Raw genomic sequence first — 24,525 nt, 5'->3', positions numbered from 1 at the left:
TATTGTCCAAAACTATGAAAATTGCTCACCAACCTTCGTGTTGACAAACTCTATTTTATGCAATGTTACAGGTTTGATGTTAGCTTGATTGGATTACTTGAAGAAACTTATTATCTTGGCTTTAGGATATTATAAAATAAAAGAACAAGTTATTTGTTTATCTATCTATTTGGCATTTTGTATGAACAATTGTTGTGTTATTTATGATGATATGGATTTAAATGAGTTGTTTAAATATTGTAACTTTATAGTGTCATTGTGCAATGAGCAATCATGTTGCGCCTCGACGTTTCCGCCTTCATTGGTCGGGGTGTGACATCGGTTAATCCGGTTTTACGCTCACCCCTACCAGTAGTTTTTTTTATCTCTATCTTTATAATTACCACTAAAAAACACTAATTTTTCTCTTTTTTCAATTAAATAATAATTTTTTATACTTTTATTATTACTTTTTCCATCCCCATCACTCACAAGTCATAACCATTTCCAAAAAACATGTTATAGAGGGTGAATAATGTTTCTCTAAATTTACTCATGAAAAGTAATGTTTTCTTTTCTTCTCCACTCACTATCACTTACCACTAATCTATACAATATAGAAACTCACTCACATAAATATAGAAGACATGTTGTGAATGCATGCTCTAAATAGTTATATTTATGAAAGGAAAGTAGTCATGACTCATGTAAATGAAGGGGGGGGGGGGGGTAATAAAGATAGTTGAAAATAGAGGTGGACAAATAAACCGGTTAACTGACCCGACCCGAAAACTGAACCGAAACCGAACCGGTTTGAAACTGATTATGTAGAATACGGTTTGGAACCGATTGAAACCGTAGGTTCGGAATCGGTTTGTAATTTTCTCCACCAAAACCGGTTCCAAACGGGTTAACCGAACCGAAACCGGCCAAAACCGGGCAACAACCGGTAAAAAACCGAACCGAAACCGATCAAAACTCGAACCGAAACCGACGGTACCATAGTAATAAACCGGTTTCAACCCGAACCGAAACCGAGCATAAACCGGTTTTGACTTTTGTTGACCAAACCGAACCGGTTTTAAGTTTTAAACCGGTTTGTGCACCTCTAGTTGAAAACATCCTGTTATAATTGTTCAAACTTTCCAGACTAAGGTTTATGGACTTGTAATGAAAATGGATTAAAATTGTAGGAGTTGGATTAATTTGACGGAATTAAAATGGGTTCAAAGTAGTAAGAATTAACTTGATGGAATTAAAATGGGGTTAAAGCAGTAAGAAATATATATTTAAAATACATTTTCGAGCTAAAAAAAATATTAATTACATTTTTAAGTTAGATATGAAGGAAAACACTATATTTTCTCTTCTGTTTAATTAAATAATATTTTTTTATACTTTATTCATTACGGTTTTCTCTCTCCACCCTATAATTTACAAAAAATCACTATCCTATCCCCAAATTTACAAAAAATCATTATATTTTCTCTCTCCACCCTATAATTTACACCCACAACCACTTAAAACCTCACCCTATAATTTACAAACTCCCCTCACAAACATTTTGGGAACATGATGAGAATGCTCTAACTTTACAATCATGTCATCATTATTGAGATACATAGGAAGAAAAAGATATGGTAAATTAGTAATATTGTAAATGGCTATAAACTTTCATTTGGAATCAGACCATTTTTTACTGGTAAATTTTGGAGGAAAAAAACCCTAACTTTTTTTTTTCATTCTCTTTCTTTTCTTTTAAAGAAAAAATTAATAAAAAAGAAAAATTTTCTTATCTTTTCTTTACCAAGCACTTAAATAGAAAACTTAAGAATACAGTAGAAAGTAATAGGAGTTGAAAATATTTCTTTAATTTACTTATACAAAATAGGCAATAAGCAAGTGTTATTACTATCAGGTAAGATAATACAGAATAAAATTAATTGAAGGCTTCGAAGGGGTTTATATAGTGTTACTGCTACCAAGTGATATATAATAATTAGCAATGCACTATTTCCTCCTTTCTCAAATATCTCAAATAAATCTAGTAAGTTTAAAAATATCCGTCTAATTGGTTTTTGGTAAAATACATAACACAAGGAGTTGATATGTGTCTGATGAATGTTGTGAGTCGTGACAACCTATCTGTATGATTGACTTGATACCAAAATTTACATGAAACTCCCTAAATAATTCTGATTCAAATTATAAAAATCTTAGCATTTGATAAAAGAAGGCTATAGAAAGGATTTTGTGTCCATGTATTTTTATAAAGAGATAAGAATGTGAATACGTTATAGTTGCTATAGTTGTATATGCTGATATATTGAGTATAGTTGGAACTTTTTGGGAGCTTCGAAAAAAATTGAATACTTGAAAAAGAGAACTTGAAAATAAAGATCTTGGAAAGAAAACGGTGTCTCAGTTACAAAATGAACAACTTAAGGATGGAATTCTTATTAATCAAGAAATCCACATTATAAAAAAATAATTTTATATAGACAAGCCACATCCTCTTAGTATTGTATGCTTGTAAGGTCGCTTGATGCAGAAAAAGACCTGTTTTGACCTCCAAGAGACGAAAGGAAATTCTTTGTTGAGAAGTATCATATATAAGTACAATTGGTGCATTAAATTTTTCAAGCTCGCAATAGACACTATATATCTCATTGCTAATTTCTTTATTAGCAACCCTATACATTTGGTTTTGTAAGTAGGTAAGGTCACATTTGTTTTTATGGATTTTTTTCATGTTGTTGGTTCAACTTCGGTATTTTAGCATTAGGAAATGGTTAGCGGACCAATAACCAAACAAAAGTACAACACAAACCAATTTGCTCGGTTCATAAATTCAAAAAAACAGAGCTTCTTGGATAAGCATTGGTTTTAATTTTAACCCAGACCATAAAATTATATACATATGGTATTCACAACACCCTTAATTGGGCTCCTTGAATCATATTCTAAAGTAAAAAACATACAAGAATCCTAACAAATTGATCTCTCTCTCACACACACATATATGGACACGCAAACAGACAACACACGCTTAGCAAGCCAACAAATTGTTTCATTGGATTGCAAATGACATATGTTATATGATGGGCGGAGATTTACGGGGACCACGTATTTCATCAATCACATCTATAATTTGAACGTCATCGGTACAACACACATACAACACGTGCTTAACAAGCCAACAAATTGTTTGCTAGGATTGCAAATGACATATGCTATATGATTGGGGAGGTTTACGGAGACCACGCATTTTATCAGTCACATCTATAATATGAACGTCATCGGTACAGCACACATACAACACGTGCTTAACAAGCCAATGAATTGTTTGCCAGGATTGCAAATGACATATGTTATACGATGGACGGAACTTTACGGGGATTTCATCAATCACATCTATAATATGAACGTCATCTGTATTCATGGTTACAATTATGTTATAATGTCTATAGTTATCTTATTTATTTCTCATTTTCCTAGTTGCTAAATAAATGTAGACGGTTGTTGGTGATTATCCAGATGTTAATTATGGTATGTCTATGTCTGAGGTAAATGTTGATGAGACGGTTACATAATACCCATCAGCTAGATGCTAGATTCAGATAAACAATGTGAATTGTGGCAATTGTCGAGGCCGACGAGGAGATTGCAGAAGCCCAAATGATTTAATGAGTAAGTTTTGTTAAGTTTTTTAGTTTGAAGTAAACTTTGTCTCACGCTTGCTAATTTTAGTTATTTAATAAGTTTTTTATGAGATGAACAACTTGTTTTAAGTTTTAATTTTTTTTTATTTTGAAAATCCATACCGAAAAGAGTATAAAACTAGTTGTTTACAGACCAGATAATAATGAAAACAACTTGATTTAGCATTATTGATAGTCGTATCGTACAATTACTTTAGTTATATATAACAACCAACATAAATTTATAAAAGTCATTTAAGGACTTTTTTTCAAACTTTTTGTTTTTTTTGAAAGGCAAGCTTGAATTAAAAACACACACCGGGTAGAAAAATCTAACCGGGGACAAAACCATTACATGATAAGTAACGAGTTTTTAAGCCACGTTATCTAATTTAAACGAAATTTACAATTACAAGACGAGAACCATAAAAAAAACCAACACAATTAAATCAAATAGAGAATGCTTGTAGTTATACTTCATTATATTAAATCTTTACTACATATCTTTATAAGTGCAAATGTGTGTGAGACTATGAGTTCAGATACATTTAGTTTAGAACAAGTTTATAAAGACACTTTTAGCAACTTGCTGCTTTACAACAAAGATAAAAAAAAATAGCATTTTAATAACTGGAACTGGATATTGAATTGATAAATCAAAGTTTTTTCTAATAATAAATAATAGATATAAAACAACTAAGCTAAAAATATGGAAAAAGTTAGATGCAAAATAAAAAAAATAAAAAATATATAAAAAAAACTAGTACTACAAAACCAGTACTACAAAGCCACTTTTAGAACTTGTATGTTTGGAAAGTCACTTTAAACGTGTATGATTCTCCATCATTCTTAGATTATGAAATAAAATGAAGCCAACAAAGAGCAATTAAGAGTGTTTCTTTACTAAGAAGAAGTTACCATAAACTAACACCATCTCCAATACTCCGAGCCTTCGCATCAAAACAACCTTGAGCTTCGCGTTGTAGGTGTCCGTTTGCATTAGTTATGGTCTAAAAGTCAAATATGACAATGAAGAAGATGAAGTCAACGAGAGTTGATTGCTTGTGAGAGGTCGATAAAGTTGCAAGTTACAAATGAGTAACGAAAATGAGTTAATCCAACTCATCTATTAAATAACCACGTTCAACGATGAATCCGTCTAACGGTTCAACCAGAACACAAGATAAACCATCGGGTTCGTCCATGGACGGCCCGACTCATACATGCTAACCTATGTTGTTGAGACCGGACTGATCCGACCGGGATTCGGTCCACTGGCTGGTTCGGTTCTATGTAGTTCGCTTGTCTATCAGAGAACTGGTCGGTCCGAACCTGTTGAACCGGTTTACTATGAAAAAAAATATTTTTTTCAATCCTAACCGTCGTTTTTTGGCTAAATTTGTTCGGCCGGTTGAACTGGTGAATCAGTTGCTCGTCCGATTCAGTTATGAAAACATTAACACTAACCGAACCAGCAAGCCACCTCTACTTGCTTTACCGGTCAAACCGGCATGAACCGGTCCTTTTCAATGAACACTCATCCCTTGCCTCCTTATGAATATTCAAGAATCCAACAACACCTTTAGCTTAGCCACATTCCGTCATTTGCGCTTATAAAGACGTCACTCGTACAAGTTTTCTCTTTTTAGAAAAGTTTGTTACGGCCTCGAACTGTCCTCATCAATCAATCCTCGCGTCAGCCATCACCGACGCCGTCTGACGTTTCCTTCAATCAATCCTCTCTCTCTGGTAATAAAACATAATCTTCAATGTATACCATTTCATTCTATAATTTCTATTCATATCTCCTGCTTTTTAATTCAATCAGTTCGAAGTGCATTTGGAGAAGAGATGACGAAGAAACGTGAGAATGATGACGAAGAAGCTGATTATAATAATAATAATAATAATCGGAAGAAGAAGATCAGAATCGGCGTTTGCGTTATGGAAAAGAAGGTGAAATGCGGCCCGGAGGTTCTCTTCCTTTTGCTGTAATTAATTTTATTATAATAATAATCTGTTAATTAGGTTTTATTTTATGTTAACGGCGATAATATCTATATCTCTATCTCTATATATATGACGCTTTCTATTTTTTGCCTTTGATTTTATTAATTTCATTTCTCTGTTAACGGCATTAGGTTTTTTCGGCACCTATGGGCCAAATTCTCGAACGCCTGCAATCATTTGGTGAATTTGAGGTAATACATTATATTATATTATATTATATAGTAGCAGATTAAATTGGATTATGTGATTATAAAATTATGTTATGTGGTCCTGTATGATTACGAAGAATCGCTTTCAAACATTAGCATGCAACTAGTCTGTCTATCTATCTATATATATATATATATATATATATATATATATATATATATATATATATATATATATGGTTTAAGTTTGACTCGTTACATTTTTTATTGGCTCAATCAACATGCAAGTATCTAATATCTTTGAGCAAATTCCGAAAATAAGCGTTTATGAAAACAAATTTCAAGTTTTAGGTGCCATTTGCAAGAAATTCCAGAAAAGTCGTGACAAGTAGTTTATAGAACCTGTCGCGTGCCCTTAAACTAACTGTAACGAGCACGTTCACTAATCATTTACTCATCATGACTATATAAGTTTCATGCCTCGTAATCAACGCCCACGAGTAATTCATAAGTCCTTTAGTCGCGACGAGTAGATTGCAAGGTTAAACTAGTCGCGACGAGTTAATAAACGCTTATTTTCGTAATTTTCTTAATATCTTTTTATGGTCGAAAGTTTTTATTGATTGAATTTTTTTGTTGTATTCTTTTGTAGATTGTCCATTTTGGGGACAAGGTTATCCTAGAGGAACCAATAGATAGGTAAAAAAATTTCTTACTAATTCCTATATACTTAATAAGTTGATTTGTGCTGCTAGTTTATGATATTAACACTGTAAGTTTGCAGTGAAAAGCTAAAACGACATCAATATTAATTTTGCATTTTGAAAAATCCTATATTTTCATTTCTTGACATTTCATCTCTTTAAAGTATAAATTACAAGACATGATGCTGGGAGAGAATTATTATTATTGTATGTACAAATTGTATATTAATCTTAGCATGCTATTACGGAATAATTGATACACTAGATGTCCATGGTTAATGTAGTTTTTCTTAGCAAGATAAACATGTTTCTCATAAGCCAACCAGTAGTCGCAACTGACTAGAGCCAGTGGGAAATCTGCAATGATTTTCATCTGTGTTCCTGGTGGTTCCCATAGTTTACAAAAGATTACATCTAATCATTGTATGCCTTTGAGACTCCATACACTTATTTTACTGAGTCCAGATATGACAAATTATACGCCTTCCACATATGATTCTTTTCTTTCAGTGGTATTACTTGTTACTTTTATAGTTTTACTATGAAAACAAATGACGAGGTCTATGCAGATAGGATGCCAGCCTCCAGCGTTAACAATATTTGACTTTGCTATTTTAAAAGTTACATATTTGCATCCATACAATTGAGAGTACATGACATAGAAATGTTTCTGAACATGCAATGGTCTCATTGTTATATACTGGAGTTTTAGTATTAACTTTAGTATTTCAGGTGGCCATTATGTGATTGTTTGATTGCTTTCCATTCTTCTGGGTATCCGCTTGAAAAGGCTGAAGCATATGCCGCCTTAAGGAAGTAAGTCGCAACTTTCTTTCTACTTTAAGCACTCTTTCGTGTTCTCAATGTGCACAGTTATTTGGAACGATGTGCATGGTCTTTTCCAAGCATTCTTGACTAGTTTTGGAATAAACAAACTTGTTGGTGGTTCAAATCACTTTCCTTGGATAATGATTCATTTGTATGAATTACAGTTATAACTGTATTTAGAACCTTCTAATATTATGAAGCAGATATCAATGGTGTTCTATTCATTCTAAAAGGCCTTATGAAATTCCTGTGCACCTTTTGTTACCATGTGGGAATCTTGGCCTGTGTTTGTAATTTATGTCTGTTTGGTTTTAGTATTCGTCATTACGATAAATTTCGTACGCTTATTATGTAAGCATCTGACAGTCGTCAGCGGTCCATTAAAAGCTATCTTTAATGTTACCGTTAGTCCGCTAAATTCTTCTTTTCAGGCCTTTCCTTGTAAATGAACTGGAACATCAGCACCTTCTTCATGACAGGAGGAAAGTATACGAGGTATGATTATTAAAGCAATCACATTATATGAATTTATTTAATTTACATGCAATTATAGTACTCTTTCTTCATGTTTCCTTATGATAAAGGCTCATTGTCGCTAAGTAAAATAATATAAAGGGATTTACAAAGGTGTGGTCAATTGCTATATATCTTTCTCTTAAACACAAGAAATTTGGCTCATTCATGATGATTTTGTTTCCTAAAGAGGATTGCTCTCTGCATATATTTTTATCATTTACTGATTGAGATTCATTTTTTGTTGTCATCCCTTTTTCGGTTTGTTCCCCTTTGGAAAATTAAAGCGTCTTGAATCATATGGAATTCCTGTTCCTCGGTATGCACTTGTCAATAGAGAAAAGCCATATCAAGAGCTGGATTATTTTGTTGAAGAAGAAGATTTTGTTGAGGTTCATGGGCAGCGATTTTGGAAGCCTTTTGTGGAGAAGCCTGTTCACGGTAACCTTTTACATTAAACCTATCAATTTACTTTCTGCTTATTTTCTTCCCTATTCGTGTTTTAAGTGTCAAATATTAGGTCTCTAGTAAGCTGTTATTTTCTTTTGCAATGTATTGGGCTCAAACTTTCAGAGTTTTACTGTTGGTACTTGGTAATAATTATGCACTGTTCTCCAAAAGTTTGTATATTTTCCAAGTGTGAATTTGCTAATTATATTTCCTTTTAACAGGTGACGATCATCGCATAATGATCTATTACCCAAGTTCAGCGGGAGGTGGGATGAAAGAACTGTTCCGTAAGGTCAGCTTTCTATCTTCGCACCTCGGGAATTTGGAGCTTCAGAAACTTGTGTATAACTTAGTTTTTTTCTTCAAGAAATTTCGTGGGCACTATCTTATATTGAAAAATAGATATTTGCATTGCTGGATTGAGGTGTATATAAAGTTTTGATATTATTAGAACCATGCAATTATTAAGATAACATTTACTCATAATACACTTCTCTAGCTACAAATCATTTGTGGATCGTAGATGTTTGGTTCATTATCTTTCTCCTTGTTTGCTTCAGTTCCTTCGATTTCATGAGCTTTATGCCTTAGCTAAGGATGTACGCTTTCCTATTGAAGCAACTTGATTTTTTAACGCCTAAAGTAACGCTGATTCATTTTGATGCATTTTGGATAACAGTGCTAAAAATAGTCATAATGTTACTTTTTACCAAATGATGGTCTGACAGTTCAATAAGGTATCGGCATTTCATCTGCCATATACCTTATATCATACATGGAATGAAAATCTGCAGACATTTATATGTTATGTTCCTTTTTTATCCATGTTTAGTAGTAAAATCATAACTGGTATATAATAATCATAAGAGGTCTTATTTTGCAGGTGGGCAATAGATCAAGTGAATTCCATCCAGAAGTTAGAAGAGTGAGGCGTGAGAGTTCTTACATATATGAGGAATTTATGCCAACTGGAGGAACAGATGTAAAGGTTGCATTTTTTTACTTCATGAAATACATTAAATAAGTTATAAAAGGTAGTAGATTATTTATATACATACAACATTTGTTATCTACTTTAGGGGTGGAGTGCTTTCTGTTGCATTAATGCCTGCTCTGATTCTTTTGGTCATATGCATTTTGTCAATAATTTTTATATTACACAAATGTTGGTGCATTCTTCCTCTAGTTTTCTGGATGGCGTGCTTAACTGCTAGCTAGCTCTACCTGTATACTTTCTTATTCTCTAAAATTGCACAAATAAGGTTTAAATAGTGACAGAATAACATTTGTAATTGTGTTTTCATCAATACGCTGGTAATTGTGTTACGTTGTGTTTGTAGGAGAGCCTGTGTTCTCTGAGTGAGATGGATTTGTTTTATTGTATTCATTCTGTTGTTCATGACAATTTGTCATCTTGCTTATGTGTTGAAGGGACAGCTTGCTTATTGGCTACCTTTTTATGTTGCAGGTGTATACAGTTGGTCCAAAATATGCACATGCTGAAGCCAGGAAGTCTCCTGTTGTAGATGGCGTTGTCATGAGAAATACCGATGGCAAAGAAGTAAGTAACTTGTGGACTCCGCTCCTTTCTCCCTTTATCTGTTCCAAGAGCCACTGTTAAGTTCTGCTATTAACATATTTTTAGTATAATCTGTGTTTATCTGAATATCTTCATGGCTATGACATGCAACATATGGTTCATATATACCCTGTTCATATCTCCAGTTTAGGTTAACTCGTGTGTACATGTAAAAGCTGTAACTTTTGTAGCAGCTACAGGAATAGATTGACTTCTTACCTTCCAAGATTCATGACACGCAAATCTTCTGGAAGGAATATTGGTTCCTGCTTGACTTAAAAAGGTAGTCGGTGAACAATTTATATGGACTTTGTGTTAGGAATTAACTAACTAACTAAGGATATGGTTAATCCAAGAAAACTTGCATGTAGACCACCATATTATTAGTTTACACATATAAAGCATTAACAGAACTTTTTACTTGTAAAGCTATTTGTTATCTAGTTTTGTTGATAATATACTAGAAAGGGGTTTAGTAAATGCATTAAATAGTGATTTGTTTATTTTTTTAATTATTTTTGGCAGGTCAGATATCCTGTGCTTCTTACACCCAATGAGAAACAAATGGCAAGAGAAGTCTGCATAGCATTTAGGCAAGGGGTAGGTGATATTATCTTCGTATTGGCAATCCTGAGTTACTGTTATTGTGCATAACTCTTTTGTGTATTCTAATAATAACTGCTTCCACCAGTTCCCAACTTTTTAATCTTTCCCCTTTTGAAAGAGCATATATAAACTAATTTGTTTGCTTGTTATAGGATGTCCAAATCTCTTTAGATAGAAGACTTCTTAAGGCAGAAGTTAAAGGGCATATATAAATTAGTGAACTTAATGAATATCTGGGGTTATGTGACTGCAGGTGTGTGGGTTTGATCTCTTACGCTGCGAAGGTCGTTCATATGTTTGTGATGTTAATGGATGGAGCTTTGTGAAGAACTCGTACAAGTAATAATTGTTAACTATCTTGAACGTACATTAGTAATTAGCTTTCTTTAGTAAAAATCAAAACCTTTTGCTTTAACTTAGCATGGGACTATGGGAGCATGAGACCTCCTTACATAAACTTGTTAATAAAGGCCAAATCGTCTGTGTTATAGGATGCAAAGTTGAGAAGGAAACTTACATTTGCCATATCAAAGTTTCTAGTTAGATAGCTTCTATACAATAAAATATGCCATTATTTTCCTACAAATTATGTAGTATGTGTGCAAGTATTTTCCTTTTCATTTGTCAATGCGGGTGCTTCACAATTCTTAATACCTGTAATTATTAAGATTGATAAATATCTTCTTCCATTGTTGTCTTGTTCTTTTTACCATGTTCATCTAACTACAGATATTATGATGATGCGGCCTGTGTGTTGAGAAAGATGTTTCTAGATGCAAAAGCTCCCCATCTTTCAACAGCAATTCCACCAATTCTGCCTTGGAAGGTTAGCGAGCCAGCTCAGCCATCTGAAGGACTGACACGTCTGGGAAGTGGGATCATTGGTTCATTCGGACAAGCTGAGGAGCTACGTTGTGTAATTGCCATTGTTCGCCAGTAAGTTATATATCCTTGCTATTTTTTTACATTGTGTGTGCACTTGCTAGTTTAGTAGTTTTCTCAAAGCAACTGTGTTTTGGTCACTAGTGGTGATAGGACTCCAAAGCAAAAGGTGAAGTTGAAGGTCACGGAGGAAAAATTGTTGAATTTGATGTTAAAATACAATGGGGGAAGACCTAGAGCTGAGGTGCTTCTAATATTGTTTTTACCTTTTTTTTCCAACTTATCCAAGTTCATATGCAGCCTTGTCTTTTTATTTACAACTCTTCTGCTGCAGACAAAACTCAAAAGTGCAGTCCAGTTGCAAGACTTGTTAGATGCCACACGTATACTGGTACCTCATACCAGGTATTTATCCATTTTAGAGTATATTTCGGTTATTCCCATCTCTGTATAGTAGGCCCACTAGAGTTTCATCCTCATATCTCATAAAAGCCCCTTAGCAATATTAAGCATGATAAGAAATGAATCACTGGTTTCTGTGAATATGTAGGTTCCTGCTTCAGTGAGCATGTAGTTTGTTAAACATTCCAATATTTTAGAATGTTTTCTGCTAATAGATCCTTATGGACTACTGGTTTCTATGAACTCTTTGAATTTTATCTGTTACACATTGCTTTAAGCCCTTATGGATATATGGCTTTATTGTCTTGCCCCTTTCTTAAATCATGTTTGCAGTGTATTGTGTATCATTAATTCACCATGTTGTGGCATCTCTCTTAATAAGTTATAATGTGGGATCTCCCTTTCTAGAACAAGTTACCACACTGTTTGCTGGCTCATTGCTATTAAATTTTATAAAAAAAAAATGCTTGTTAAAGAAGTAATTTTATATACTAATGAGCTAGTTTGATACCTGGTCTTGGAAATGACAGTGAAGCAGAATACATTGAACATGCAGAAAAACTACGACAAGTTAAAGCAGTTCTTGAAGAGGTTTGCATCTGAATCTATCTATATTAATCATGTTATGTATGTATTTGTTTTTGTGTGATTATGTGTGTAAGTATGTATGTCTTCATGGGTTGAAACTCCACAGTTTTGTAACTAATTTTTTTACTTCCAGGGTGGCCATTTCTCTGGCATCTACCGGAAGGTACAGTTGAAGCCGCTTAAGTGGGTTAAAGTTGCGAAAGGGGACACTGAAGAGGAACACCCTATAGAAGCATTGATGATTCTTAAGTATGGGGGTGTTCTCACACATGCTGGTCGAAAACAGGTGATTTAACAATTTGCCACGTATATTTGTATATTGTGATATGATTGCTTCTTTGTTGATTGTTACCGCGTAAGTGGTACATCTGTAAAACAGTAACTTTTCTTATATCATCTTAATATATTAGTTTGAATCTTTCGTTTGTGTTGTCAGGCTGAAGAACTTGGCAGATATTTTCGCAACAATATATATCCAGGTTAACATCACTTTCTTATTAGTTTTGTTTAACAATTAGTTTAGTGAGAAGATATACATATTTCATAACATGAGGAAGAGGTTGTTTAGTGTAGTTTCATATTTTCTCTTGCTTTATGTCTCAGGTGAAGGTACAGGACTACTTCGCCTCCACAGTACGTACCGGCACGATCTCAAAATCTATAGCTCCGATGAGGGCCGTGTGCAGGTATCTTCATTGAGCTAATTTCCCTTTATACTTGACTGGCAACAATACTTCTGTATTGACTCCTTTGACCTCTTTTTGGATAAAATATTATGCCAGATGTCAGCTGCAGCATTTGCCAAGGGACTTCTAGACTTGGAAGGACAATTAACACCAATCCTGGTTTGTTACCTTGTACTTAAACAGTTTGACTCTGCATTTTAACATTGACTTTGACTAAGAGAATCAAAATTCTTTTGAAGGTTTCACTTGTTAGCAAGGACTCCTCAATGTTAGATGGACTTGATAATGCAAGTACCAATATGGAAGAAGCCAAGGTATATCTGCTCTTTTGTCCAAATAAGTTAAGCTCCAATGCTTCATTATATATGCTGCAAAAACTCACATAACATATGAGTTTTAACTGTTCCACTTTTATGCTTCGTATGATTTTTCCATTTACTTTTTTTTAGGCTCGATTGAATGAGTTGGTAACATGTGGAGTAAAAATAGCTAATGTATCACCAAAAAAACCCTGGATGATTGATGGGGCTGGAATTCCTCCAAATGCTTCTGAACTTCTGCCTGAACTGGTAAATATTTCTTTTGTGGCTACTGGCTGTCAATGTTTATTTATGTAAATATAGTGCAGTTTACTGAGTGTTCAATTTAATAGGTGAAATTGACCAAAAAGGTTACTGAACAAGTCAGACTACTTGCAAAAGATGAAGATGAGAAGCTTGCAGAGACAACCTCATATGATGTGATTCCTCCATACGATCAAGCAAAAGCACTTGGTAAAACAAATATAGATGTTGACCGTATTGCTGCTGGATTACCTTGTGGGAGTGAAGGCTTTCTTCTGATGTTTGCACGATGGAGAAAACTGGAGAGAGACTTATATAACGAACGCAAAGAGTAAGCTTTTTATATTAACGACAAATTACCACTTACTACTGTTAATAGTTAACTATTGTTACATTTCCATGTGCAGACGATATGACATAACTCAAATTCCAGATGTTTACGATTCTTGCAAGTAAGTAGATCACACGTTATTGTTTTATTACCACCCTACTTGAACCCTTTTTGCATCTTCTCTTAGCTGTTCTATTTGAACCTTTTTCACAGGTATGATCTCTTACACAATGCACATCTTAAGATAGAGGGCTTGGACGAGCTATTCAAAGTGGCACAGTTACTTGCAGATGGTGTTATTCCAAACGAGTATGGTATCAATCCAAAGCAGAAGTTAAAAATAGGCTCAAAGGTAAACTTAAATTTTCCTTAACCTCCATAGCTGATGCAATAATAGTTTATGACCCTTGCATACTGACTTTTCAGATCGCCCGTCGTTTGTTGGGAAAAATTTTGATTGATTTGAGGAATACGCGTGAAGAGGCCATTAATGTTGCAGAATTGAAGACTTTGTGTATGGACTCAACCTCTGTTGCAGCTGATAAACAAGATACCGATTGTGAACAAAAGAAGGAAGAATCAAGGACTGGCCACACAAGTGAAAAATCAATGGACCCAGATGATGACGAGGACAAAGAAATTAAATACCGCTTAGATCCAAAGTTAGTTTGTGTTTATATAATCATTTAGTTCATTCCAATGCAAAAACCTTTTTAAATATTACATTTTCGTGTTTCAAATCTGTAGATATGCTAACGTGCGGACCCCAGAAAGGCATGTTCGGACCCGCCTCTACTTTACATCGGTATAAGTTTATTATATTCACCTATAAATTTATTATATGGTTAAATCCTTGTTTAGTGATGCTATTTGCTTATTAATGATAGGAATCTCATATTCATTCCTTGATGAATGTTCTTCGATACTGTTACTTGGATGGATCTCTTCAAGGGGAGGCCAGCCTTGTTTGTGATAGTGCTTTGGAATGCCTACTGAAAACCAAGGAACTTGACTACATGAGCCATATCGTTTTGAGGATGTTTGAGAATACAGAGGTTGCTTAATTCTTTCTTCCATTTTGTAAATTTAAAAAACCGTCAAAAACTTATTAATTGCCAAACATGAATTATAGGTGAATCTGGAAGAACCCAAAAGATATCGCCTCGAGATGACTTTTAGCCGTGGTGCTGATTTATCCCTCTTAGCGGTAATCAATCATATTTGACATTCTATTTAATCTTTAAACTAGTTCACTGATGATTGATGTCGTTAGCAGCAAAACAACCTTGAGGTGTCTTCGTTACATCAGGAGCATACACTGCCAATAATGGGTCCGGAGAGACTACAAGAAATAGGGTCATACCTTACTCTAGAAAAGATGGAGAAAATGCTGCGGCCGTTTGCGATGCCTGCAGAAGACTTCCCACCAGCAACAGTCCCTCAAGGGTTCTCGGGTTACTTTAAAAGTGCAGGAGTTTTGGAGAGACTGGTAAATCTTTGGCCCTTCCATAAGCATGGAATACCAAATCAGAAATGAGGAGATGATTACTCATAAGAAGATGTTTGTTATGGTTGTTTGTAGGGAGACCGTAAATGTTGGATGGTACATGCAAACTAGTCATAGCTTTTTGTCACACCCGAGATACACTATGTATAAAGAGTGACTGTTTTCATACACATAGGCAACCACTCAACACAAAACGATGAATTATAACTATAACGTTGGATATCCGTTTCAATCATATTCCTAGTACTTTACTTTTCTAAAAACTTTATTTATCGTTCTAAGTTGTGTTTTTATGTTCCCTTTTACTAAAGCGTTTTGTGGTTGACGGGCGGATCTTGTGAGTTGTTTGTTAAGGTTTAGTATAGTATGATTTGATGAGGGAAAATGTTTGGTTAAAAGGGTTTGAAACATCCAAGGACGGGTACCACTGTACACCGTGTTCTTTTGTAACTGTCGTTGGTTCTCGGTCACCAATTTGACTAAAGATATCTTTGACGTTTTTCATGCGGATCCAAGTTTTTGTGAGCGGGGACAGAAACGGCTTGGATCAAAACAATTCGGATAAAAACATGTCCGTGTACATCGCGGAAACTAAAATGATTCACCTTGTTTGCTAAAAACTTTCTATTGAGATTTAGATCATGAAGAAATCTTAATAGGTTATGATGAGTCTACACAGAGTATTGTGTAGTCAAAGTCAAAATTCACATCATAATTTCAAATCCCGAGATAAACCACATGTCATTTGTAGAAATTTGTTGCAGATGTATCTAGTTCGTGTTCACTCGCAAAGATCTAGATCACACTCGACGCTCACATAGGAAGCGTCAAGCGTCAATTGAATAAAGAATACATGAATTATTGTTTGCAAAAGAGTTAATGTAAAGAAATGAAAGAAATGCTTAAGAGTAAAAAAGTAAGATTCACCCTATAGTTTCAAATCGTATGTATCACACCCGATTTGATGGGCCTAGGCATGTCATTGCCAATTGGCATCTGTTTTGTAAATATATCGAAGTATGTGTTACGTAACGAAAGCCTTTTTATTAAAATATTTATATATTGAAAACTCGGGAATTAAATATATGTATTGTTTTACAAAAGATTAAGAAACGTTAAATTACATCAATTTACATTATAAAATTAAAATGAGCCATCATATGTGTCTAAAGGCTAACACCTCCATTGTCTAACACTCCATCTACTGATTACATGTAAAACAATTTTATAAAATACATCAGCGCAATTATTGGTGAATACGTTAACTCTAAACCATTTGAAATAAACATTAGCTCAACTCGAAACAACTCAACGACACTATAGACCAGAGTAGCAAGTATATCATATATATATAGTCATTCCCTGATAGCCCTATAGACCAGCTCATAGAGCCTGGATATGATGCTAAACATGGCATGGTATGCCTACCAACTGACCACATGTGTATGAATCTAGACATACGTATATTTAGTCTGAGAGTCGGCGACTACTAAAGTTTTACACTGCATTCTCGAGTTTAAAATACAAAGAAAAGAAATGATAAGACTGGATAGGGGAAGAAAGGAAAAGAAATTATATATTTAAAAGGCATTCTCGAGTTAAAATAAAAGAATAGAAAAGAAATTGTTAATTACATTCTTGAGTTAGATAGGAAGGAAAAGATAGGAAAAAAAGTTGTAACTTTACAATTATGTCCTCATTATTAAGTTAGATAAGAAGGAAAATATATAGTAAATTAGTAATATTGTACATGGCTATAAACTTTCCTTCCGAATCAGGCCATATTTGGCTGGAAAGTTTTGGAGGAAAAAAGCTATAATTTTTCTTTCCATTCTCTTTCTTTTCCTTTAATGAAAAAACTCAAGAATGAGAAAAGAAAAAATATCTTATCTTTTTCTTTTCCAAATCCTTAAATAAAAAACTCAAGAATGCAGTGTTAGGGTCTATCATTTCATGTAAACTTTTGTTTAAATGGCTAGTTTCAGTAATTTAAAGAGTTAGGCGTATTCATCTTTTCTGTATGTTGATCAGTCAATTATTGATATATCTTTTGATGAGTTACCTCAGACATATAGTATGAGAATAACTTGTACAAATATCTATATTATTTGTAAATCTAGTTTTTAAACATGTATAACATTTTGTACTAGTTTAAAACGTTTAAACGCATAAGTTCGATTATCATGTTTGAAACTTAATTTCTATTAAAATAATCAAACTTGGGTTTATACGGACAATATAATGGTTAGACGAGCCGTGTATGCGTTAGATAGTACGAATGATTATTGTGCAGGCCGTCTAGCTTTTAAAAATAACCTTGTATGTAAGTTGTATGAGAAGGCTCGTATCGTATGAACAATTAGACGGCCCGTCTAACTGTCTACACAGGCCCGTTTTGTGTAAAATCATTTTGGATAACTTTCCGATGCCCGTTTATTGATTCTAAGCTCTGTACTTGATGTATAAACACTGTTGATATTTTGAAAACATTCTTTCGTCAAGGTTTGTTTCTCGTAACTACGAGTCTGGCTTTAACGAGTGAAACAAACTGTAACAAACTCTAGATTAAGATTACCTTACAATGAAGTAACCTAAAGACCTAGTAACGACTTGGGATAGCTTCTAATATTTATGAGATTGAGATGAGTGATCAACCCTTCTGATTTCCTAGAAACACCTTCTTGATGATGATTTGGACATAGAACACCAAGAACTTCAAGAACAAGCTTGTGGAGGTTTGGGATTGATTCAGAATGATAATCAGATGTTATGATGAATTGTGAACGTGCATGGCATCCCAAATTATAGCCCAAAGCTCCTGGATAACCATCAACACGCTTGTGACACGTTATGACATGGTGTATCAACTTTTTTGCTGACTTAGCATTGATATAGGCCGTCACAAAATTAGACGGCCCATATAAACAAAACTTCAAGGATAAGTTTTGTTTTGAGACGGATATCTCAAAATGTAGGCGGATGATAGTGTCTATCTATATAAGCATCTTTACGAATAAGTCAAAGTTTATTCGGATAGTCTCATCTTTGATAGCGTTCGTCTAATCGTATTTTTGCTTAATTACACATTAGACCTTGAATTTAACTTTAGCATAATTACAGAATGGCCCTTGTTATTTAAACTTGTCAAACTTTGGATTGAAAGTTTCAAGATGTTACAATATAAATTCTATACCATATAATCTAATCTAACGTCGGCCAAAAGTTGATTCTCAAATAATACACTATCATACTGTTTTTAACATATCTTTGCTTCAGGAAAAAAGCGTACTATTCTTTTCTGAATATTATTAGTAGAGATGGTAATATGAGTAGGTTGGGTTGGATTTTGGTGATGGGTTAAAATGAGTTTGGGTCATGATGGGTTTTTAAAATAGAGTGTTAGGATGGGTATGGGTAAAGTTAATCCATCTTGACCCAAGTAAAGTTAAAATGCAAAGGGTTTCAAAAACCACTCAAAAAAATATTTGAAAAATTTAATAAAAAATTAATAACTCAAAATATAAATAAAAAACGCAACTAAAATAACTATAAAAAAAACTCAGTTTCGTCTTGGTTCAAGTTCGGTTTTTTTCGGTTCATATTTGCTTTTTTTTCGTTTCGGTTTCAATTTTTTCGGTTTTGTTCGATTTCGATTGCTCGGTTTTATTTGGTTTAAGATGGGTATGGGTCAAGATGGGTAAAGTTAGCCCATTTTGAACTAAGTAAAGGTTAAAAAATACAAATGGTTTCAAAAACCTTTCAAAAAAATATTCATAAAAATTAATAAAAAAATAATAACTCAAAATATAAATCGAAAACGCAAAAAGTAAAATAACTAAAATGTTTCCCCCGTCTTCCTCATTCATTAAAAAAACTTGGTTTTGTCTCAGTTCAGGTTTGGTTTTTTCTTTTTTCGCTTCAGTTTTGCTTTTTTTTTTTTTCATTTTGGTATATGTTCAGTTTCAATGATTTCAGTTCCGATTTCTCGGTTTCTATTCGGTTCCATGGGTTGTGTTTAAAATAAATTGGATAAAGCTTGTTTTAGTCCATTCTAACCCATAAACAAACTCATTCTAACCTATAACCAAGCACTAGCATTTTCTCAACTCATCTTGACCTTCTTATAAAATTCTTTTGATCCATCCTGACCTATCTCAATTTTAAAAGTTATCTAAATTGACAAGGGGTTTTATTGGAGGGAAAATTCTGAAAATGATTCAAAAGAAGAAATATATTTCTAAAATAGTCCTTGAAAATCTAACATTTCAAAAATAGTCCACTCAAATCTATCGGAGCCGATACATTGTGAAGAAATCCGATGGTTTTCGCAAGCCACTAAGAAACTGCCAAGTGTCCCACTACCCACCTACCCAATTGATTTTCCCCTCAAACGGATCGGTCTGGATTGTTTTTATTTAAAAATCATCTTTGAAAAAGCAACTTTATTTGAAAATCATCTCCATCGAAATTCGTTTTTTTTAAATTCGTCTGACTAGATGAATTTAATGTGAATTTCATATTTGGAGACGAATTTCAAAAAAAAAACACCATTTTCATCTTCATCTTCATCTTCACCTTCTTCATCTCCATCTTTGTCACATCCTCCCTTCGCTGCCGCCACCCATCTCCTTCCCCGAAGAACTCCAAGAGCTCAACATTTTCAAGGCGGGAAAGGTGTGATGATGGTGGCCGGAAAAGTGGGAATGGTGGTGGTGGGTGGGGTGGTGGCTGGAAAAGTGATGATGATGATGATGATGATGATGATGGGAAGGTGATGGAGGTGATTATTGGAGGAAAAGTGGGAATGGTGGTGGTGGTGGGTGGGGTGGTGGCCGGAAAGGTGTGATGATGATGGGCGGGTAATGGAGGTGATATTTGCCGGAAAAGTGGGAGTAGCGGCGGTGGGTAGGGTGGGGTGGTGACTGGAAAGTGAAGATCATAATGGCGTTGGTGGTGGTGCATGTTTTTTTTTTTTTTTGAAAATTATCTTCGAAGATGAAATTCACTTGAAATTCAGCAGCTCAGATGAATTTCAAAAAAATACGGATTTTCATGATTTTTGGAGATGGTTTTCATGGGGAGATGATTTTCATTCCAAAATTATTGGTCTAGACGGATTTCATTGGAAAACCATCGGGGGTAGGTGGGTAATGGGACACTTGGCAGTTTCTTAGTGGCTTACGAAAACCATCAGATTTCTTCCCAATGTATCGGCTCCGATAGATTTGAGTGAACTATTTCTAGAATGCTAAATTTTCAAGGATTATTGGATCATTTTCAGAATTTTCCTTTATTGCAACATCAAACACCCTTCTATACTGTGCTGTATATTCCTTATAGTCCTATATGAGACGTATAAGGGATGTTTGGGATGTCCTTAATAGGACCCGTTTGTTAATCCTAAACCTGACTTCTATGATTCGGTTATTCGTTCAACTAATTCATTTATATATTCTTAAACTATAAAGGCATTTTCAAATTTAACGTTATATCTTTTAAAAAAATCACAATATGACAACTAATCAAATTAAATTATAAAACCAACTAAATATATGAAAATAACTAATTTATTGAACATATTTAACCTTTTGTATTCTTATTTGAACCTAATTTAGCATATTGATGGGAACGTTCATGTATAGAATGATCTTAACATGAGAGCAAATATTTATAACAATATAAGAAAAAACCTAATAATAACAACAAATAGTTATAACGTCTCATAATCGAAAATCAGCAAATACGAACAAAAAATAACAGCAAACACTTATAAAAACAAACATAATAATAACAGCAAATTGGTCCTCATTGTTTTCATGTTAAGAATGATTTGTATTTGATCATGAAACGCATATTAATTATCCATCAAATAAACAAAATATAAACTTACAAGTTAAAACGTAACCAATATTGCAATTATAAGCTTATAGCATACAAAGAAATAAAACTTGTTGAAAATTCTAAAAATTTGAGCGAAAGCAAAATACCTGTCAAAATCTAATTAGTTATAGACTAAAAGAACGATGTTGATTATTTACTATACTAGCTTTTGAACCCGTGTAATACACGGGAATTTTCAAATGATAAAACTTAATAAATTCGTTATTTGAAATAAAAATACAAAATTAAAGGGAAAAACAAATTAAATACATATTACAAACAATAACCCATTTAGAGTTCTAAATTTACAAATTTGAGAAAATCTCTTTATATACAACATTCATCATTTTATCACAAGTATTCCCTTCATCATCCAATATCAAAAGTTTAAGACCACGTCTGCTGGTTACCCTGGATAACACAACATATAATTGTCCATGGGAAAAAACAGGACATCGGAGGAACAAACCAACCCTAGAAAGAGATTGCCCTTGGCTCTTGTTAATCGTCATAGCAAAGCATACAGAAAGCGGAAACTGTCTTCTGCTGAATTTGAATGGAAACTTTTTATCAGTCAGATTCAAAGTAACTCTGTGTATAGCATGACGTTTGCGAATCTCACTGCCTGATACAACCTCTACCTCTATAACCCGATTACCAAGAGATTTTACTATTAACCTTGTTCCATTACACAAACCATTCTTTTGATCAATATTTCTTAGCAACATAACCGAGACACCAACTTTTAGTATCAACTGGTGGTTAGGACAACCAGGAAATTTTAAACCATTGAGAACATCGGGTGAGTATAAGCTAGGATCAAAGTCTTCATTTACGGATTCTGACTTGTCAAACTATCAGAACTTAGGTATTCCTTATGCTCTCCAGAAAACCTTGCTAGTAATATATCATTAATCTCTTAAACAACTTCATTTTTTGGTGCTACTATGGCTCTTTCTGAAAAAAATCCTTCTTCTTAAAATTCTGAAGTATTGACGGATAAACAAATTCAATTAAAGCAGAAGTCGGATCAACAGAATCTTTAATAAGAATATCATAAGGAATATCTATTTGCACTTCACCATGATTTGGACCACCAAGTTTTCCTTCCCCAATTTTTAAAAGCCATTCAACAAATAATCTAGTTTCCTCAATGTTCGGATCTTTACTTCCAACAGTTAACCTCATGTTTTTTGTAAGTTTAAGCACTTTGCAATATTTCCAGATGTATATAATTATACATAATAAAAATAATATCGAATATGATTCGGGTATGAAAAGTATATAATTATACATAATAAAAATTTATGATACCTCTTTATCCATAAGTATTATTTCAACAGTATGGGTATCAGTAGAACGCTTTATGACAGGCGTCCTCCATAATCTTATGACTCGGCCTTGAAGTGTGAAATTCGAGTTATTAATGTTCAAGGCTTTGAACATGGTGATATTTGAGGCAGAAACCGCACTGCGAATGAAAATAAATATTAGTATCTTTACTAAATTTGATTTAAAATAACAAAAAATATCATTAGCTAACATATACAGGATGGGTTAATTTTTTTTAGACCGACAAACATACACATTAATTCTATACACTACATCTACTCTACTCCTAAAATCACTAACACCTCTGCATAACTTTCATAAAGACCTCTTCATCATAATAATATTCTGAACTTCAAACTTTAAAATCTATGTGAGTCGGCAGATTTTTAAAATAATAATATTGTGGGTGAATGCACAACTAACTTTCTGTTGTTCAGGCAAAAAAACATCAAATAGGAAGAGTTTTAAAACATCAAAATACAAACGACATGCCATATTCATGGGAAGTAAACAACATCCTTTATAATAGTTTTAACACATTTTGTTTTTTTTTTCTTTATAAATCAATCTAATGATTGTTCTCATGCTTCACAAAATAACCAAATGCTCTTTCTTTATTGATTATAAACTTATGGTAGCTAATATTTTATTGTTAAATAAGTATTAGGTGGGAGTTTAGATTTTAAAATATAATTTAAAAAGTAAAATTGGTATTTAGTATTCTTATTTGCTAAAGAAAGAAATAGTGAGGTAATATACATTTGCATTTATCTTCATCAACATCTTCCTATTATCCATATTTAATTATCTTAGATACTAAGTAAGTGAAGCTCGTAATTGTATTTGATTATCAAGGCTTCAAATTGCAAAATTCATATTTAAAACAAATCTGGCACATAACCTATTGTTCAAGAACTAAAAAACTACTTTTTGAAGAACGGGTCTGCTTTAAAAGCAGGCTAGACATGACTACCTAAAAACTGTTATTTTCGTGTTAGGAATTTAGGTTTCTAAGTTACCTCAGAAGTTGACATCCTTATTATGTGAATTAGGTGCATAGGGGAGAAATACACACAGTCTACCCAAGCACATACATCCTCCAATGATTTGTTTACTAACAGTTTTTTCACTCGGTTTCGGTCCATACATCTGAAACCCGAATTAAGCAAACCGATACACCATTTAAAATGTTATGTATATGCTTCAATTACCCTTTTTTTTGTACAGTATCTAAATACTAATAGACGAGCTTATGGCATGGCTTGCCACATGCACTACTATGTAAGCATTTGCAATTACCCTTTTTGTTGTGCATGTATCTAAATACTAATAGGCGAGCTTATGATAAGGCTTGCCACATGCACCACTATATAAGCATTCGCGATGACGTGACATGCCCACATGGACTGCCGTCTTTACAACCCTAACACCAATAAGATGTCGTAGATCAATATACATTTTCTTAAGATTATTAACAAAAGATGTGAATATTCTTGAATCAATTTGATATTCACATGAATGATTATATGATATACACTTATTAATGTTAGTGTGATATGATACAACATAAGTTTTATACAGCAATTTATGTACAAAGCACCATCCATTATTTTAAATTGATTTACCAAAAGTTCCATTGCCAGAAAATCTTGTCAACAATTCCTCCACCACTACGCACAGCAATCTGAAGTGTTTCAGATACCGGAGGCACCCCCCAAAGTAGTGGCACCGCAACCGTCGCCTTTAAACCCCCTTTACTACGCTTCTCTGCTGTAACAACCTAACATCAATAATATATGAATTGATAAATTGACAAAATTTAGCCAATAAATTGA

The 24,525-nt window shown here is 33.6% G+C and overlaps 1 protein-coding gene and 1 pseudogene across 2 annotated transcripts in view; one reads left to right on the top strand and one right to left on the bottom strand.

Moving 5' to 3' along the window:
- Positions 1-24,525, bottom strand: part of LOC143551127 (inactive LRR receptor-like serine/threonine-protein kinase BIR2 pseudogene) — a 134,889-nt pseudogene that overhangs the window by 6,469 nt on the left and 103,895 nt on the right. The window lies entirely within an intron of this gene.
- On the top strand, positions 5,813-15,607 carry LOC143551114 (inositol hexakisphosphate and diphosphoinositol-pentakisphosphate kinase VIP2-like). The gene is made up of 28 exons (XM_077041624.1): positions 5,813-5,881; positions 6,492-6,538; positions 7,276-7,359; positions 7,803-7,866; positions 8,172-8,325; positions 8,556-8,626; positions 9,218-9,322; positions 9,803-9,895; positions 10,439-10,513; positions 10,773-10,858; positions 11,249-11,455; positions 11,546-11,645; positions 11,736-11,824; positions 12,307-12,394; positions 12,525-12,677; positions 12,828-12,870; positions 12,995-13,077; positions 13,174-13,236; positions 13,317-13,391; positions 13,527-13,646; positions 13,730-13,971; positions 14,048-14,092; positions 14,185-14,323; positions 14,398-14,633; positions 14,719-14,776; positions 14,859-15,026; positions 15,104-15,178; positions 15,248-15,607. The coding sequence occupies exons 1-28, from the start codon at positions 5,837-5,839 to the stop codon at positions 15,506-15,508; spliced, it is 3,069 nt and encodes a 1,022-aa protein (XP_076897739.1). The 5' UTR covers positions 5,813-5,836; the 3' UTR covers positions 15,509-15,607.

This window comes from Bidens hawaiensis, unplaced genomic scaffold (assembly GCF_021521415.1).
Source record: "Bidens hawaiensis isolate Kalapana, Puna unplaced genomic scaffold, B.hawaiensis_p1.1 tig00016268_1, whole genome shotgun sequence".
Lineage (NCBI taxonomy): Eukaryota > Viridiplantae > Streptophyta > Magnoliopsida > Asterales > Asteraceae > Bidens > Bidens hawaiensis.
Note: the sequence above shows the minus strand (reverse complement) of the source record. Positions and strands in the feature narration are given on the sequence as shown.